The sequence below is a fragment of the Hetaerina americana genome, unplaced genomic scaffold (assembly GCF_022747635.1).
Source record: "Hetaerina americana unplaced genomic scaffold, ioHetAmer1.1.p SCAF_2, whole genome shotgun sequence".
Taxonomy (NCBI): domain Eukaryota; kingdom Metazoa; phylum Arthropoda; class Insecta; order Odonata; family Calopterygidae; genus Hetaerina; species Hetaerina americana.
In genome coordinates this window covers 67,795,624-67,815,753 of record NW_027286763.1, presented here as the reverse complement: position 1 = coordinate 67,815,753, position 20,130 = coordinate 67,795,624, and the positions used below count along the sequence as shown (strand labels likewise).

Below are 20,130 nucleotides of genomic sequence, written 5' to 3'. Positions count from 1 at the left end.
GAGAGTCAAATGCGGAAAACCTTAACGCACCCAAAGTTGAAGTTATACATACGAATGCTTCCACAGGTTACATCCATATGGAGGTATCGCTGGGAGGTGCCACGAAGATAACTGTCGCATGAAATCTGGCAACACCGCAGCTTCGTGTGTGTTTACATTGCCAGCTGTCATCATTAAAAGTATTCGTTCTGATGATGGAAAATCAATCATCAGAACGATTCCATGCCTTGACAACTAATAAACGATTAATGCGTAGTGTTATATTTCTGCTCCAATCTTGTTTTCTTCTTATTTTTTTTCTCATTTGTGAGATCCGCTGACCAACGATTCGTTGTTCTCGATTTTATATGATTATGGTTTTAGCTGCGGGAGAGGTAAATATGTATGACGCTTAACCATTCACATCTGGAATTCCTTGTACAAGTTCTTTGGGTATTGTCATTGAAGTCTTGCTCTTATCCATGTTGTCATTCACGAATTATCAATAGCTAATTGCACTCTTAGCCTTCTTATGTCATTCACTTCCATATCGTCGTATCCTTTGTATTTCATAAAACATTCGCGCCAAATAATTGCAACACTGCATCTTAATAATAGCATGTTCACAACTCTAAATACCCCTTGCTATTCATATGCCGTCCATTCATTCAATCATTGAGTTTGCGGCCTTCTGTTCTGTCCGAGTAATTGTTAAATCACAACGGTTTTTCCTTAATTATAGACAGTTTTTATGTTATTATTTGTATCCTTACGAGTAGGTTTCAACGTTGTTCAGTTTTCATCTAAAAAACTCCGACTTTAGGTGTTGTTAGCTTTGCGTACTCATTAGAAATTTCTGTGGCTGCTGTTCGCTGTCGGCCTAAGCAACTTTCGAATTTCTCGTCAAATATGATCATCTAGGGATTGATTAAAACAATAACGATCTGTTAGCTTGCCTTATCTCAATGTTGCGGACTGCCAACGCTCAAAATTCTTTTCCGGTTTGGTGGAAAGCCAACGGTGACCTAAAAAGCCAAGAGAGTCCGTTTGCTACCGGCACAAGTAGGTTATGGGGCCGCCTCATAAACAAAACTTCCAAACCTGCCGACCGTTCACGAATTTCTACTGACCTTGCGACAGGGAGATTTTCCCTGTCTGTCGATTATTAGACGATCCTTTAGGGTACTATCATGTTCTCTTAATTGATTCGGCCGTATTTTATTTTGGCCATATTGTTGTTTTAAGAAATCCTGGATTGGGATGTGTCATGAATTGTGTCTCTGAGTTCAATTTAGTGTCGAAGGTCCGTTGATAGCAGTCTATTGAGCTGTTGCATGGTAATAATTTATGTAGTACTGCAAAACAGCCCTTTGCCCCGTTTTGTAGGTAGGCTGAACAGGCCGATTACCGTCGATTTGCTCACATCTCATACTCTATTTCTGTTTTTGCTTGATTTTATAAGTGTTCTTTTCTTTCAAATAAATTAGAGCGTTTCCTGATTAGACGTTGTACTTGAAAAACATGACCATCATGCCCTGACATTTTTACATACATTCATAACGTATAAGTAAACTGACCGGCATATTGTGCTGCAAACACAAGTTTATTTTCGGTAGCAGTTCAATTGAATAAGATCAATACTATTCCACCAGATTAATATGAACATCGGTTACAACTTTTCTACGGAGGCGTTCAAGGCAAATGTAACGTAAATTTCTCTTGAAAAAGAATGAAAAAACGTCTCACTGAATGAAAGAATTGATCTACCAACTGTGGTCACGCGTGTGTAACTGGCATTATTAATTTTTGGTGAATGGATAAAATTCGTTTGCCAAGTAAATAGTATGCATGAGTTTTCGAATTGTTCCTCTTTAATACAGGGTTTTTTGCAGTTTAAGTTCTCAACCGAGTTCTATCGGAACTGATGTAGCTCGTGATTTTTCCTTAGCGTGGAAAGTAATCATAAATATAGAACAACACAGTTTTTGGAAAGAATTTGATGATTTTTCCCCGCTTGAATTCCTTTCTGATGTATAACTTTCGCATTATTACAACTGGCTCATTATCTGCGAATTGATTTGTATCATCTATATTTATATACTGCATAGAAGTGAGCAAACGACAGCGGCTTACTTTATGATCAATTATCGAAAACTGTCACTTGATATGGTATAACTGAAGATTTCTACAATGCAGGCTAGGAATTCCTCTTCCAAGTATTGAACCACGAATTCATATCTTTAAGTTTTGAATTAACCCAGTTTGCAGTCCATGAATGGTAAAATTCTGAAAAAAACTGAGCTGCGCAGAACTCTCTGACTTCGTTTGATAATTATTTTTCAATCGTATTTACTTTGAATTAGTAAAGTATCTCTGATATACATGTAATTTGAAAAATTGATATTTTCGTAGATGAAGTTGGCTAAAACTGTTCAATTCTATATCCAAGTGTTATTGATCAGCATTTGAAATGCCATCGTCAGTGCAGGGCAATGTGTCATTAGCCTGCCTGGTAGTCATGATTACAATTCTCTGTAACTGCGTCCCAACCAAGGCGCTTTATAGCCACTTGTGTTTAAACAATCCAACGTAGAGGCTTAAAGATATTTGATTTGCCACTCACTTTCATTGTGTCTTGCTAGTTCATTTTGTTGATGCAGATTTAGCGCAACCACATTTTCCACGAAAACAGAGATTGAGTAAATAGACATGGAGTTGATAAAAGACTAAGGATTTTCTTAAGAAGCGGAGGAGTCCTTGGATGTTTCATACTTTATTTCCTCTTGTTTTGTATACAACAAAACTTAAAGAGTGGGTGAAATTAACTCGTGTTTGTTGAGAAGTTTTCCGCTAGTATGTATATGGATTTGCACGTATTTTCGGGGTTTTTACTGAATGTCTTTTTTCCAAACCATTTAAACACCCATTCTACCCCTTATCCCTTACCCATACCACCTGGTGCCTGCACCCCTTGCCGCACCTTTTTACTGGTTCGCAGGGTATATACTACCTTGATCAAAAAGTTCCCGGAATAACCACCGTGTGGCGCTCCCATCGTTCCGATTTGAGTTCTGTTTTTTTTTGTTAAATTGGTACATCTGTTGTTGATATTCCCTTTAAATCTTAGTGTCATAACTTGACATTTGCAAAAAGTTACGTAGCCAAGAGTACATCTATCTCTGTGTGTGTTGGCGATTTTTTACAATTGCAGAAATGGATTTAAATTTGCAACAACGAACTTGTATTAAATTTTGCGTAAAAAACGGATTTAGTGGCGCACGGACGTTGGAAATGTTGGAAAAGTGTTTCGGCAACGATTCTCTAAAAAAACGGTCGTTTACCAGTGGCACGAGCGGTTCAGAAGTGGTCGTGAGTCAATCGAAGATGATGAACGCAGTGGCAGACCATCGACATCGAAAGTCGGTGAAAAAATTGATAAAGTAAAAGAAATGTTGGTCAATAACCGCAAATTAACCATCAGAGAAATAGCGGAGGACTTGAACATTGCCTATGGATCCGCCCAAGACATTGTGGTTAATGATTTGGGTTTCCGTCGTGTAGCAGCAAAGTTGGTGCCGAAAGACCTCAATTTCATGCAAAAAAGAGACCGTGTTGACGTCGCAAAAGACATGATTTGCGAGGCTGAATCCGATCCCACATTCATCAAAAGGATCATTACTGGAGACGAGACGTGGGTTTATGAGTACGACACGCTATCCAGACATCAGGCAAGTGAATGGCGTTAACCAAATGAGCCGAGACCAAAAAAACCACGTCGTTTTCAGTCAAAAAAGAAGGCAATGCTGACGGTTTTCATGGATTACAACGGTGTAGTGCATCATGAATTTTTGCCAGAAGGCCAGGCAGTAAACAAAGAGTATTATTTGGGCGTTATGAGACGTTTGCGTGAAGCAATTCGCCGAAAGAGACCAGAAATGTGGGCAGAAAACTCGTGGATTTTGCACCATGATAACGCACCGTCGCACAGTGCTATCATTATTCGTAATTTTTTGACGAAAAATGCAACAAATACCATCCAACAGCCACCGAATTCACCTGATTTGGCTCCCTGTGACTTCTTTCTGTTCAATCGAGTTAAAAAACCATTACGGGGAACGCGTTTTAGCAGCCGAGAGGAAGTAATGGAAAAATCGCAGGAAGCACTGATGGACATACCGAAAACCGAATATAAAAAATGTTTCGAGGATTGGATCAAGCGCTGGCATAAGTGTGTTGCAGTCGATGGGGATTACTTTGAAGGGGACAATATAGATTTAGATGAATAAACTTGTATTTTTAATTTTCTGAATAAATTCCGGGAAATTTTTGATCAAGGTAGTATGTAGATGTAGATTTTTGCAATAAATTGTGAGGAAAAATACGTCAGTATTTCAAAATACTTCTAGATTATTCAGTCGTGAGAATTTTGTGGTTGTTTCATTGGAAGGTCAGGAAGATAAATGTACAATTGTCCTACCGGAAAAGTTGATTGTATCCCTTTTCGGGGACTGTACCGTTATATCGCTCTGGTTTAATAGTCCTCGCCACAGTACAAACGTTGGATACCGCGGTGGCATGGTGTAGTCCAAGCTGAAGCCCTGCGAGTGGCCATTGTAGCCTTGCTCAAGTCTCATTTTAGACTTTCTTCCAGAGATGAACTTACTCAGGCTTGGGTATTACAATCAATAAAGTAATCGTTCACAGCACTATATGAGAAAAAAATGCAAATACACATATTCTGCTGAGGTATGTGTCATAGTGTGTCCCCTAAGCGTGTGTTTTTCTCTTAAGATAAGAAACTTAAACCCCTGCGCCGAAATTAGGGATCCCAGCGAGCACCACGTAAATGACTTACCAGTTGTGCTGTCACTTCTACCACCTGGTGCAATCCTGGTTACTCTGGTATTATCCAATTCGTCTGATGCTCAGGTTATTTGTAACGCGACCGTATACATATTTAGTAGTACTACGCTGCTCTGTGTTAAATGGCCTTGCGTTGCTCGGAGTTTTCTCTTTGAATGTAGAGTGGGACGTCGTTTTTAGGAGGTGGGTTGCGAAGGGCATCTTATCATTTTGGCCATGAAAGCCACAGTTGTTTTATGTGGGTAAAAGTAGTTGATCCGTTCGGACGTGAAGGTTTTTCTGCTATCGCAATGTTAAAAAATTGACAATTTTGCGTAGATTTCCATTCAAATTACACTATTTGCAGAAACTCGATCTTACCCGCTCATGTTGAGTAAATTATTGACCCCCCACTCCGTGGCTCGAGACGTTAGACTCGAAGGGTTGCCATGTAGGCGGTGTGTCCCTGGGGAGCGAAGCATATTGAAGGCACGTCTCCCTTTGACATACACGGAATACAATACGCTCATAAGAGGTGGAGTTCCGGCGGGAGATAGGGCCGTTCCTGACGTCACTTTAACGGAATACGATTCCAGTTGTCGGCGAGGCAGGTTCTCGTCTTCACGTCTGCTGGAAGTAGAGGTGCTGTTAAACATGCTTGTCCCAGGCAGGGGCTTGCTGTACTTTTGGTTAACGTTACGTTAACATTTGACGTGTTTTGTAAGATTCCTTACCTTAAGTGTTCCATAGCTACATAATACCCAGCTAGCCGCCGAAAGGGTGTGTGGCTGGCGGGGGATGGGGGGGTTGTTAGGACGCCACCTGCAAGATAATATGCAACCAAATGTAAAAAAACGAAAGCATGATATGTCAAACCTACGCAGATGAATGTATACATCCAAAACTCACTTCAACGTACGCATATGCAAATATATGTATTCCAAATGTGGGCTAACTTCAGCGAAATAGTACCTTTCTCTTACTTTCTCATTACATTTCCCCATCACCCGTTTAATGAAGCCGAGTCTCTTGAAAGTGGATCCGCATGATGCCCTGATATGTGTTCCCCTTGAATGATGTGATTATAGAACTACCCCCAATTGCATATGTAACTTGATCTGTCGTAGTTAGCGCTGAACCCTCTATTTCGTAATCGTCCTGATCATCACTTCTTTTGCTAAAAAATTTCAAAACTCATGCTCATGCATACTGCATACCTGTTTAGAGTTTTCTCCCGACCTAATGATATGATGAATAAAAATACCCATTTGGGTTTCTCAAGATCTGCTCCTCCTAAATCCCTGATACTTGTTGGTAAGTATCTTCCTACTATAGAGAAATTTCAGCGTTAATAACAGTAAAAAAAATATTTTGCGTGAAACCGATGTTAATGATATGGGCTGGTAATTGGTGGGATTCTCATAATCGCAACATTTACTGATGCAGTAATGTGAGCTAGCTTCCAGTCGCGAGCCACTGAGCTATCTACTAATTTCTATCGACTTAAGAGAAATAAATTGTTTATTACATAGTCATCGAGATTAATACGATCGTAAATGTGATAGTATTAGAGAAATCAGTGCCGCCTGCGTAATAAATTAGTGGCAAATTTAATCAGTATTTGTTTTTTTTATTAATTGTAGTTTATTTTTTTAATAATTGATGTTTATTTTTTGTATTAATTGATGTCTTATCTTTGCTAAAAGATCACTGGCTGTTGATTACCGGTCCGTAATTCCCCATATGGAGTCTGCCATCTGTGAAGAGGTATCCCAGCATTTAAGTGTGTGCTGACCTCCGCCTAATTTCTCTTATTAATCGTGCTCACTGGCGCCTTTTGACTCAAAACCCTTCGTTTATAGTTTGTTCCGTATATTCTCGTGTCTGCAAGTTCGTTCTATAGAGGACTGTAACACGTATGAATAACGTGATATTACAATTAGGGCTTATTTTATGTAACCTGAGATACCCAAAGGAACAAATATTTTGTCATTTGGCCATTAGGCGGCCGACAAGGGTTTCTTTGGTGCCAAGAGCTCCTTGAGAGTTAAATATTCTTTTTTGGAAGTTAAATCGTACTAGCGGTTACGTTTCCAATTAAAAATATTGGGAAGTTTGGAGTTACATCGATACCTACATTTTTGATATTTCTGTTTTATAGAATCGATTTAAAGGAAATTCAAGATAGAGATCTAGTGCATAAGAAAACCAGTTGTCGCAAGGGGCGTTTCTTGTGCGACACAAAGGGCATCGGGGAGAGTCAGAATAAATACGCCGAGTCTTACCAAAAAAATCGTAAATTATACAACATTAGTCATATTATACCATTAACTTAGGGGTAAGCAATTTTTGGATGGCTAGACCATCGGTAACGCAACGCGAATGCGGATAATATTAAAAAGGCAGAACATTACCTGGGACAGGGTAAAGGCAGGTTAGACGCGGTCACGAGACTCGTAACCCAGGCAGAGCCCTCATCCAAAGGTAAGGTCTAACGAGGAGTGCGGGAGCGGCGAACGCAGTCACAGACACTGGTGACCGCGTCCACCCTGCCATGCTCCCTTCCTTTCCGACGGACGAGGGCCTCGCCCGTGTTACAGTGTCTGTGACAGTCAGAGTCAGTTAGATATAAACAGTCGGTATCAAGTATTTCGCTAATATGAGGTCTGTCCAATAAATACGTGAACTAAGGCCATAAAAACTTTATTTTGCTAAATTTAGTGTACACTGATTTTTTCCCCTTCAAAGTACTCTCCATTCGTTGCTATGCGCTTTTTCCATCTTCTTTTCCACTGTTTTTAAAGCACCCTTGGAAGTCCTCGGCAGTCAGGATTTTTATTTTTCTCGTCGTTTCTTGCTTTATTATGTCCATATCTTCCCAGCGATATCCCCTCATCACATTTTTGCGTTTTGGCAGTAGGAAAAGGTTGCAGGGGGCGAAATCTGTCGAATAAGGAGGATGATCAAGGATGGTGATTGAATATTTTTGCCAGAAACTGGAGAGCAATGAATGCTGAATGAGCAGGTGCATTGTTATGGAGAGGGATCCATCCACCATATTCGGCTAAAATAGTGTGCACTTTTGATTTTCCTAAAGTCAGTTCGTCAGCTATCATTCGGACAATTTTTCGACGATCGGTGAGGACAACGGACCGCACACGATCAATGTTGTCGTCAACACAAGCGGTTGAAGGTCGTCCTGGACTTGCATCATCCGTGGCGTCTTATCGGCCATCTTTGAAACGCTTAAAACGGATGTTTTCTTCTGAGCATTATCACCGTAAACAGCTGTCAACATTCCAGTAATTTCTTGATAACCTTTACCGCACTTCACAGAAAAACTTGATGTTGATTCGTTGCTCCGTGATTTCAATTTCCATTTTCGACAAACAGTGAAAACAAGTGCAACAGAAACTAACATAACTTGCACCATACGCACAGCTCGACGATCAGCCGAGCTCAGACGTCTCATTGGGTCTCAGGCAACTAGTTAGTGGTCAGGGCTGCAGTCCGCGGCATAGCCGCCAGATTGCTCCAGTTCGCGCATTTATTGCACAGACTACGTGTGATGATATATGGCCGCTCCGTCGCGCACAAATGGTATATAGGGAGCGCGACAGATATTTAAAACTTGGAAATTATTTTATACTTAGCTTACATGTTTGTTTATTTTATGAACACGTTTTCAAGATTCCGAAAAGAATCTTATGGAATTGTTTGGCCTTCACTTTTGCCGAAAAAGAAGAGTTAATCATTATTTCAAGATGTCGAAAGGATTTTAATGAAGGAAGAAATAAGGTTTGAAAAAAACATTGATTCCATTTTCATGACTACGATTACCGCCTGGAATACAGCAGTCAGCTCTAGCGTTATCTGTACAGATGTAGAAATAACTACTTAGTAATCAACGCGCTAACATCATATAAGAAATTAATGGATCCTAAATATAAGCCGGAGTTGGCCAACACCTATTCCTATTACACCACGATCGTGAGAATTCATATAGTAGCTCTTTGCCAAGAACAATGGTGATTAGACCACATATTCTTTTGCACACAATAGACGCCCTCGTCACCAAAATGAAGCAACCGCCGCAGTCGTAATCGTGCGAAAGTCGAAGTTAGGAAGAGATTTCGTGCTTCTCTTTTTGGTTTGCAGTACTTGCGAGTGGTGAAGTGAATTGCTTTAAAGATGCTGTAACTACCATTTCTTCGGCAGTTCGATGGCTGGAGCTTCATTTGGCTACTTTGATAAAAGTGAACGCGATAGTGGAGTTCGCAAGAGCAATTGTGAAAGGTCACTCACTGTCATTGGTATACGGTGGGAACAATTTAACACGAAAACGGTTGGCATGAAACATCGCTTAAAATAAGGAAGGGCATGTTCCGTGGAAACTCTTATATTTTTCTCCTGGTGCGTAATGAAATTTGTGGCTGCATTTCCCAATTTGCCTTTTAACTTATCAAGGAAACTTTAATCGAGATTTTCCATTAACACCAACAGGGATTATATCCTGACGTCAATTCCCTCTACGCGGGCACAGTCATTAGAAGGGCACATAACCCAAACTCGGGTTACCTCCTACCAAGAGAGAAGGTGCCCTCCGCAATTCATTCCCCCTTGGGAGAGAAGGCACGGTTTTCTGCTGCCATAAACAAATTTCGAGAATACATACATTGACTGAACAGAAGGACTGAAAATAGAAGCACATTGTCAGGCGTTTCCCAGTTCTCTCTTGATTTATACCAGGGTAGTCAGGAAAGTTTTCAACTTAACATGAATACGAGACATCGCGAAAGAACTCGCGAATCCACATGTGTACTAGCTTTCCGATTTTTAAAAATTACCACCCTTAACCGCCATATTTAATTCCCTTCCCAGGATGCCCTACACCTTCACCCATTCCAGACTCCATAGTTTCCCTCCGAGAACTTCCAGTCTGACCTGAAGTAGGCCTCGGAGAAGGCCGAAAGCTCAAACAATCTGCAATGCGAGTGTCCTTGTACGTGTTATCAAAATATATATACGCTAGGTCTGTTGAAAAATAAGCACGACTGTTGTGTTTTTTCAAAAATTATTTATTCATGAATATATATTTTGTCCCCTTCAAAGTAATCCCCATTAAATATTACACACTTGTGCCAACGTTTTTCTAATCCTTGAAGCACTTCAAAAAATTATTTTTTGTGATCTTGTTCAGATCCTCCTTCGATGCAGTTTTGATCTCATCTATAATAGCGTAGCGTCGTCCTTTCATGGGCCTCTTCAGTTTCGGGAACAAGAAAAAGTCACTGGGGGCAAGATCTGGGGAATACGGTGGCTGCGGCGCATCATTGGTGTGTTGTTTTTGGCTAAAAATTCGTGCACAAGGAACGATGTGTAAGCAGGGGCATTGTCATGGTGCAAAAGCCAATTTTTGTTCTTCCACAAATCCGGGCGTTTGTGGCGGATTGCTTCGCGCAAATTTCACATAACTTGCCGGTAATATTTTTCATTAACCGTTCTACCCTGTGGCAAGAACTTATGATGCACCTCGCCCCTACAATCGAAGAAAACTGTAAGCAAAACTTTCACATTCGACCGAACTTGGCTTACTTTTTTCGGCATTGTCTCATGCTGCAGCTTCCATTGGGATGAGTGAGCTTTAGTTTCCACGTCATAACCATAAACCCATGCTTCGTCACCAGTTATCACCCTCTCTCTGGAGCAAATTTGGGTCGTAGCGGACAGTCATTAGCGATGCTGATGCGTTGCTGTTTTGGGTCGAAAGTGAGTAACTTTGGTACGAATTCCGCGGCGACCCGTGTCACGTCCAAATCATTGGTTAAAATTGAATGGCAAGAGCCAATCCTTATGTTTAGGTCCTCATCAACTACTCTAACGGTGATTCGACGATTGGCCAATACTATTTTCTTCACTTCATCAATGTCTTCGTCTGTCGTTGACGTGCTCGGGCGTCCGGCACGCTCTTCGTCCTTCACACCCTCTCGGTCCTCTGAGAACATTTTGTACCACCGATAAACGTTGCTTCGGTCCAAGGTAGCTTCACCGTCACAGTCATCATTCGGAATGCGTCCACGCACGTAATTTCGTTTTTTACACAAAATTTGATCCATTATTTGGAATAGGCAAGAATCGAAGACAAGCCAAAACACGCCCCAGCAGAACAGCTGTCAAAAATTAACGGAACATTTAAAATGGCCGAACTTTTCGGCATAAGGGAGACCATGCATAACGCCAAAAGAAACAATAATCAAAAACACCTAACCCGGGGAAACTCAAAATTCGCGATACTTTTTTAACAGACCTCGTATACACACACACGCACTCGCGCACGCTCCTTAGGCTTTTTAGTTATCTCGTCGTTTCTTGCTTTATTATGCCCACATCTTCCCAGTGATGTCTCCTTATTACATATTTGCAATTTGGGAATAGGAAAAAGTCAAAGGGGGCGAAATATGACGAATAAGGAGGATGATCCAAGGATGGTGACTGAATTTTTTGCCAGAAACTGGCGAACAATCAATGCGGGATGTGCAGGTCCATTGTCATGGTGAAGGATCCTTCCATCACCTTGAGTCAAATTTGGTCGCGCACGACGCGCGCGATCTCTTAAACGCTTGAGAACTGTATGGTAGAACTGTTTGTCTTTGAGGATGAAATTCATGATGACCTTAGCCTTCGACATAAAATAAAATCAGGAGGTTGACTTTGATTTTCGATCGGCTTTTTCTTGAGTTTTTTGTTTGATTTAATCCACTTAAAAACGGTTGTTTTCTTCTGAGCATTGTCACTGTAAACAGCTGTCAGAAGTTGAGTAATTTCTGATAACTTATACTGCACTTCACCAAAAAACTTGATGTTGATTCTTTGCTCCGTGATTTCGTCAATTTTCATTTTCGGCAAACGGTAAAAACTAGGACAACAGAAACTAACATAACTGGCATCATACACATAGCTCGACGATCCGCTGAGCTCAGACGTCTCATTGGGTCTCAGGCAACTAGCCAGCTAGCTAGTGGTCGAGGCTATAGTCCAAGTCATGGCCGCCAGATTGCGCTAGTTGGCGTATTTATGTATTGTATGTATACAGATTTATTTATGGTCTACAATGAAAGTAATTCGCATGGCCATGATTTTATTGTGGCGCCACTATCCGTGACAGCGCGGTAAAATCGGTCTGAAACTGTGATGAAGGGTCTGCCCTTTCCACGCAGCCGGTCGCCAGTTTGCTCCGAGCAGTCTGAGCGGAAAGATGTGCCTCTGCGTGAAGAGTGTATTTCGACTTTGTAGCGTGGCGCAATGGAGCCTTCGCTTGAATAGCGATACACCATCAAGTTTTGCGTGCATTTTAGAAAGAATGCAACTGAAGCATTTCAGATGCTTCAAGAGGCCTTCAAGACAACTGCATTTTTAAAGTCACAGTTTGGGAGTTGGCACATGGCGTTAGAGGAAGGCTGGGAGGAGATCGCCGACGAACCCCGTTCTGAGATTTGTCGGCGATCTCCATTCTTGTAGTTGTCGTGATGCTGTATGTGAGGACAACCTCAAGGGGCATGAGGGTGTCCAAAAGGCATTCACTGCTTCCGTTAGTTACCCTGCTTCCCCATGTGCTGGTCATGCCCTGGTAGTAACTCCCGGTAGTCAATCACTCAGGTTTTTGACTAGTCTATATAGCAAGTTGTCATTCTCCGCTAGGGTGGCAGTTTGAGGTGCCTAGGTACTGCAGATACAGGTATCAGTACATGTATGCCAATCAATCTTGGCCCACATAAATCTCTCAGTGTGTATCAGTTGGGTGTCAAGTATGCTTATATTACTTGCCAAGTGTAGCTGCATGGATGGCATTCTCCCATACCATATGCCAAAAAGATCTTGGGTCGCCTCACAGTGGTTAAGATGAGTAATATCATCACCTGTTTAAAGGAGCAATTTTGGCCACCTCTTGATACGCTGGTTAAAAAGAGCTCCCAGTTAGATGATTGCTCTGGCCTGCTTCCTAGCTTGGAAGGCATTGGGGCACCTTCGCGTGTTGCATACCCTTATGCTCTCTCCTCACGCTTAAAACCGAAGTCAGAACTGCAAAGAACTCAAATAATATTCATTTTTACCTTGTCCAGGGCTTTTCTTTCTAACTTTGCGGGCAGTACTATAACAACCATCTGCCTCCTGCTGTATACTTTTCCCAGCAATTGTACTGCATTCACCCCAAGTTACTGGTCAGATGCCAGATGTGTGTGTCTGTGTCCATATGTGTAGAACTCTGAATGTATGTGTGTGGATTTTTGTGTGCATCTTAGTGTGTCTGTGAATATGCATTTGGGTAAAGAAAACAGTTTCTGGCGTCACTTGGTGGAAAATCTTCATATTGAACTTGAAATTAAACCACTTGGCTTTTCCACATAGAAAATTTTTTATGTACTACCTAGGTTTCGTTAAGGTATAACATCATCACCTGATGATGTTATACCATAACGAAACCTAGGTAGTAAATAAAAAATGTAGTAGTAGTAGTTTTGAGGGGAGGCGACCGACAGCTGAGGTCATTTGCGCCATAGGGGATGGACAGGAAAGGATAAAGGGTGGAGGGAAACCCAGCGTCGGCATTAGCCTACTCTTTACGAAAGGTGCCAAGAGGTCCGCAGTTTAACGTCCCATCCGACGGACGGCGTACTCACTCAAAGTGCCCTCCACAAGGCACCTCAAGTAGGGATCGAGATACCTCTGAAAAATATTCAACACCGCCGGGATTTGAACCCGCGCCCTCAGGGTGGGAAGCCAGTACGTTAGCCCCCGCACCATCTCGATCCCCATAAAAAACAAAATGTGGAAAAGCCAAGTGGTTTAATTTCAAGTTCAATGCATTTGGGTGTTCATTTGTCTGCGTCTCATTCTAGTTATATGAGTCTGTGTCTACATTTGGTTGAGTGAGAGAGTGTCTGCATTAGTCTGTGTGTGTGACTTTCTGTCAAGTGTTTGCCTCTTTGTTTTTTTTGTCTCTGTATCAGTCCATGTGTTTGTGTGTGAAGTTTGTCTGCGTGTGTACGTTTGAGTGCATTCTTTTTGTGTGTGCTGCAAGAACGTGTTTTATCTATTTGTGTAACTATCTGATTTTGTGTATGCTTTGTCTTTGTCTAGATGTATGATCATCTGTCTCTGCATCATTGTGTTTCTATCACTGTCTCCATGTCTGTTTTTGTCTGTGAGTCTGTCTTCATGTGTGTATTAGTGCAGTCTGCATATTGGCTATACGTTTTGCTTTGTACCCGGTTATATTGAGTATGTGTATTCGTGTGAATGTGATCTTGCTTGTATGTGTGTGTGGTTGGCATAGGGTGTACCTCCAGTTGTTTTCTGCCCTAAATCCCTTACCTTGGTGTGTAAATTTCACTTGCCTTTTGGGCCTAGAACCAGGTGGTTTCTACTATCTCCTATCAAACCAACCTGCGGGGTGATAACTAAGATAAATATGGTAAAGATTACATGGTTTTCAAACTATTTTGCTTTTATGTATTGATCCTTTGATATTTAGTACTTTGTCTGTACTTGTGGAGTTCAAAATTAGAAGATTTAAATAGAAGTTTTGATTATCTCATCTGCATTTCTTGCCTTTGATCTTAATTTCAAGTCCTCGAAGGATAAGTATTTTATGATTTCCTAGCTCACCAAGTACATCTCTTTGTGTATTACAGATGGTTTGGCCAAGAAAGAGAGTACAATGTGCTAGTAATGGACTTGCTCGGTCCATCTTTAGAAGATCTTTTCAATTTCTGCTCCCGTCGCTTTACTCTGAAGACAGTTTTAATGCTGGCTGACCAGATGATTGGCCGCATAGAGTATGTACACCTGAAGTGTTTCATTCATCGGGACATCAAGCCAGATAATTTCCTCATGGGCATTGGCCGACATTGCAATAAGGTAAGCTGTAAAACGATCTATAAATATAATTATATATATACATATATATGCATGTATTTTTTTTTAAATGCAATCTACCAGTTAAGCAAGGTGTTTGGATGGACACAACTACCAAATAAATATTTTGTTACTCCTAACAAAACAAAATCCCACATCCTACTCCATATCAGTTCCCTCTTTATCTCCGAGTACATATATATAAGTATATATATATCTGTGTATATGCGTATATATATGTGTATGTATATATATATATAAAATATATATATATATATATATATATAAAATATATATATATATATATAATATATATATATATATTTATATATGTATGAATGTACATATACAGGGTTCGTCCGGAAAATAAGTGTACTGACTCCTGGGCTGGGCGCCGCTCCAGGCCATTTATTATTCCATCAAATTTGTGGTAAAGCTTGGGAAATCGTCTACCGAAACTGTCGGTATGATTAACCAGGCTTACGGGGAGTCAGCCATGTCCAGAAACATGATCTTTCGGTGGCATAAGATGTTCGTGGAGGGCAGAGAAGAGGTCAACGACGAGTCTTCGAGAGGTTCCCGATGATGCCTTCGCGGGAGCGTTCCAGGAATGGGAACGCCGCTGGAACAAGTGTATCGACTCACAAGGGTCCTATTTTGAGGAATATTGCTTAAGATATGTAAAAGTGTAATAAATTTTTTTTCCTGAGCTCAATACACTTATTTTCCGGTTGAACCCTGTATATGTGTATAATATATACGTATATATACTTATATATGCACATTCATGTATACATGTATATATATATATATATATATATATATATATATTTATATATATATATATATATATATATATATATATATATATATATATATATATATATATATATATATATATATTTATATATATATATATATGTAAATATATGTATGTATGTGTGTGTGTATATATATATATATATATATATATATATTTATTTATTTATTTTTATATAGTGTGTGTGGGTTGCGTTAGTCCATGGGATGGAGCTTTGGACTGCTGACCAGAGGGGCCCGGGTTCGATTATATATATGTGTATATGTATATGTGTTAATTTGTATATTAATATGAGTGTATGTATATATGTGTATATAAATATGTTTATATATATATAAATTGGACAGCAACAAACAATATAGAAACACATAATAAGATCACTCACTCATTATTTCTTGATCATTTCGGCGGACTTCTGCTCCGTCTTCATCGGATGATGAAGACGGAGCAGAAAGATGAGATATAAAAGTAAGTAAGTTAGGTTTGTAAGTAAGAGGTGGCAAAATATTTCACTGCTATCCCACTCTCTGCTTGGGTTGCTATGCTGAGAGTATTTCAAGTGTAATATGCTGTCTTTAAGTGGGGCGTGAAACTTAAGACTCCATGGTGCCTTTCGTTAAGAGCAGGCCAATGATGGAGTGAGGTTTCTCTCTCCCCTTCTCTGACATTCTTCCAATACCAACTTACCGATTTCTAATTGCAATAGTGATCTCAGATGTCATCTCATACCCCTAATAAGTAATACTTCTTATTACTAATCGATTGATTTTTGAAATCTAATAACCCACAGGAAGCATCATTATTCATTCATTTCATTTGCTGTTCACTTAATTCACTATGCACAAACCATGTGATTGTGCCACTGTGTACTCTTAGTAAACATGGACTAGGATGCATTTATAGTAATGCTATTGTGTTGATTTTTTTGTCAATTTAGTGTCTCCAAATTTCATTCTTGTGATTGTAATTTAAAATCTCTTTTATTCTGTTGATCAAGATCCCTAAAAGGGCCTAGTAAGTTAAGAATAATGCTAATATGAATCATTTAACATGCATGGAGTTTTCAAAATTAAACTTCTTGAGTCCTTCGTAACATTCTGACCAATCAAAATTGTGATGCTCCTATTAATGTGTGCTATTTTATAATTGGCTGATACCAACAAATGTATCTATACTTCAAATGTTATTAATTTAATCTATGTACATTTTAATTCCAGCTATTTTTAATAGACTTCGGACTGGCCAAAAAGTTTAGAGATCCTAGGACAAGGTTGCACATAGGTTATCGTGAGGATAAAAACCTTACAGGGACTGCACGTTATGCTTCCATTAATGCTCATCTAGGCATTGAACAGAGGTAAGGGAATATGGACATTTGTATCTAATGCCTCACTTCTCTTTAGGGAAATGTGGTATATATGCTCATTACTTATTTTTTTAATAGAACAAAACCAAAATCGGTTGGTGTATGTTGTCGTTGCTTAGCTTGATTTTGGTTTGCAGTTCATGTACCTGTGTTTTAGTGTTTGCCCAATGCAAAGGAAATTAAATTATATGTGCATTTTGCTTGTAGTAAATAATGTGAGGACAGCAGCCGTGACAAATGGATATTTTTGTTTCAATGATTGTCTACCATAAAGAGTGAGTTTTCGGTGGACACAACCTGATCATTGCTACACTTATCAGCACCATCCAAAATGACAGTATCTAGGGTCCCTCTATATACTATCATACTCTTAAATTACGAAAATGTCCCTTATTCTGTCCAGCATGCATATCCATTTCCTCTGCCTATTTTGCTTGTCTAATTTCTCTCTTCTTATCAGTCTTTAGCATTCCATTACCAATCAAAACACTCCGTATTCACATTTCCTGCCTTCTTAGGGCTTCTGGCAACACTCTTTACTCCCTCACCATGCATAGAACTTGGCTTGTTTTTCCATTCTGTTCAATGAACATTATCCAACCTTCTCCTCATCCACATTTCAAAAACCTCAAATTTAGATTTATCATCTGGATTCAATGACCCTGTGTCCACGCAGTACAAAACGAAGCCTACCTGCAAAGTTTTCACTGATCTTTTCTAAAAAGCCTCGCTCAACATCCCCTTCATTAATTCTCTTCTTGTGAAAGCTACTTTGCCTAATGCAATTCTTATTTATATATCCAAGCTACTTCAACAAACTTGGTCCAAAACAGCTCCAAGATAGGTTAACTATTCATTCTGGTCTGAAATGTTTACCCTCCTATTTTTTCAATGAACTAAGCTTTTCCAATTTTCCTAAAACTTGTAAACTTGTAGACTTTGGTTTTCTTACTTAGATTCTCATCCCATACCTATTACATTGACTTTCTGATGTGCTTAGCAATAATTGTAACCCTTCTGTTCACTGGTCTACACAGGCATGATCATCTGCAAACTTACCTATTTATGAATTCTCCACCAATTGTCATTTGTCTCTCCAGTTCTATTCATGGCTGTTTTACCATTTCCCCCAATTATGCATTGAAAATTAGAGGTGATAAAAGAGCCACCATTGACTTATTCAAAGGTTGAAACCGAGGCATGATGAGGAAAATATTCCTCATGGAATTGGTAATTGCTGCATTTTCCCTTTATTCTCATTGGTCAAAATTGTTGCACCATCAGCAATTGTCCTGTTTTTATCTGATTACTGGACATCCTGTGAAGAAGCATATTTTTTTATCCACATATCCAGTGCTAGGTGCTGCTGAAGAATTTGCTCAGATTGTCTGAAATTCGGACATTTTGATCTTTATCTGTTAACTATTGCTGTAAAGGTTTCAGATTATTATTTATGGCATTTGGTGAGCTGTTTTTAAAATTCTCAGAGTTGTTTTCTGTGGTTCAGTAAGACATACAATGGCTGTTGAATGTTCTTAATTATCTCATTGCAATGAGATTGACAAATGTCTCAGTTTCTGAATATTTGGTTTATGGAATCTGGGAATTTAGTGGGAACCCTATTTTATGTGTCTCTACTGATGTGGGCTTTTTCAAATACTTAGAAACCTTTAATTTTAGGAAGACAGTATAGTCAGCTAAAAGGTGTTGTGATTTATTTTGAAGTCAATTGTCCCATATTTTTGGCAAGGAACAAACAAGAGATAACTTCCCCTTCCAAACTTTTACTCTTTCAAGTTTGACTGCATGAACAAAGCTGTAAATAGTCAACAATATTGCCAACAAATTGATGAATAATTGTTTAAAAAAGTAGTCAAAAAGTTTTATTTTCATTTTTCATATGCATTTGGGCTCTGGTTGCTGTATATTCTTTCAAAACTTAGTCCAAAACTGTTATTATTTTACAGTCGTCGAGATGACATGGAGTCCCTCGGATATGTCTTAATGTATTTCAATAGAGGCAGTCTTCCGTGGCAAGGATTAAAGGTATGGTTGATTATATTTTACTTGATAAGTTACATATACTGAGTTCTGTGATATTTCAGTGTATAAGAAAAGTGTTGTTTCTTGAACATTAGAATACTGTACGCTCATCATTTATTCTTAATATAATATATTTCTAATTTATCTTGCAGGCTGCAACAAAAAAACAGAAATATGAGAAAATAAGTGAAAAGAAGATGTCAACTCCAGTAGAAGTTCTCTGTAAAGTAAGTAAAATTAGTTTTAAAAGAACAAGAGGAAGGTCATGCCTTTTCAAAACTATAATTTATATCAATATTCTATAACATTTCACTTTTAGCACTAGAAACTTGAAGAATTACATCATAAAGGATTTTATATCTTATTCATTATGTGCACAATAATGTTTCATATTTAATTTGATGAGCCTCTTATACGAGAGAAAGTCAAATGAAAACCTTAAAACTAAAATAATTTTCATCTCGTAATTTGTTGAATACTGAAAGTTCTCACTCATACATTTTTCATATGTAGTCTTCTTGGCGTACAATAAAAGTATTTTAGCTCTTTGAAAGGTCATGGATACGCCAAGGAAAATCATAGCTTTAACTGGTGTAAAAGCCTCTGCTGTCACTAAAGTGTGTACTTTACCTGGTCAAGGGAAGTCTGATATGAGAATAAAATTGTTTGTGAACTTCTCGGGGGATCAAGATGGTGCGGTGGCTATCATACTGGCTTTTCACCCAGAGGGCCGGGATTCAAATTCCGGTGGTGTTGAATATTTTTCAGTGGTATCTCGATGCCTACTTGAGATGCTTTGTGGAGGGCACTTTGAGTGAGTGCGCCGTCCATCGGATGGGACGTCAATCTGTGGACCCCTTGGCACCTTTTGTAAAGAGTAGGCGATGCCGATGCCACCGGGTCTCTCTTCACCCTTCATCCTTTCATGTCCCTCCCTAATGGTGCAAATGACCTCAGCTGTCGGTCGCCTCCCCAAATAATACTACTACTGCTATGAGAACTTCTGATCCAGCTGCAATTGCTGAAGTGAAATAGAGGAATCACTATTCTGAACATGGTTTTAGATATGGTTCACCCCTCCTACAGCTGAGTAAATGAATGGAAGATCCCTCGTTCTCTGTGGTGCTAGTTGAAAGTGGGGGTGGTATTGTTTACACTTGCATTG

General features: G+C 39.5%; 1 protein-coding gene across 1 annotated transcript in view; it reads left to right on the top strand.

Moving 5' to 3' along the window:
- The window catches only part of LOC139688134 (casein kinase I), a gene marked incomplete at its 3' end in the record, with an annotated part of 31,640 nt that overhangs the window by 10,037 nt on the left and 1,473 nt on the right, over positions 1-20,130 (top strand). The window contains exons 3-6 of the mRNA XM_071585562.1: positions 14,514-14,739; positions 16,774-16,913; positions 18,890-18,968; positions 19,118-19,192. Coding sequence (XP_071441663.1) covers positions 14,514-14,739; positions 16,774-16,913; positions 18,890-18,968; positions 19,118-19,192 — 520 coding nt within the window. The remainder of the gene's footprint in view (positions 1-14,513; positions 14,740-16,773; positions 16,914-18,889; positions 18,969-19,117; positions 19,193-20,130) is intronic.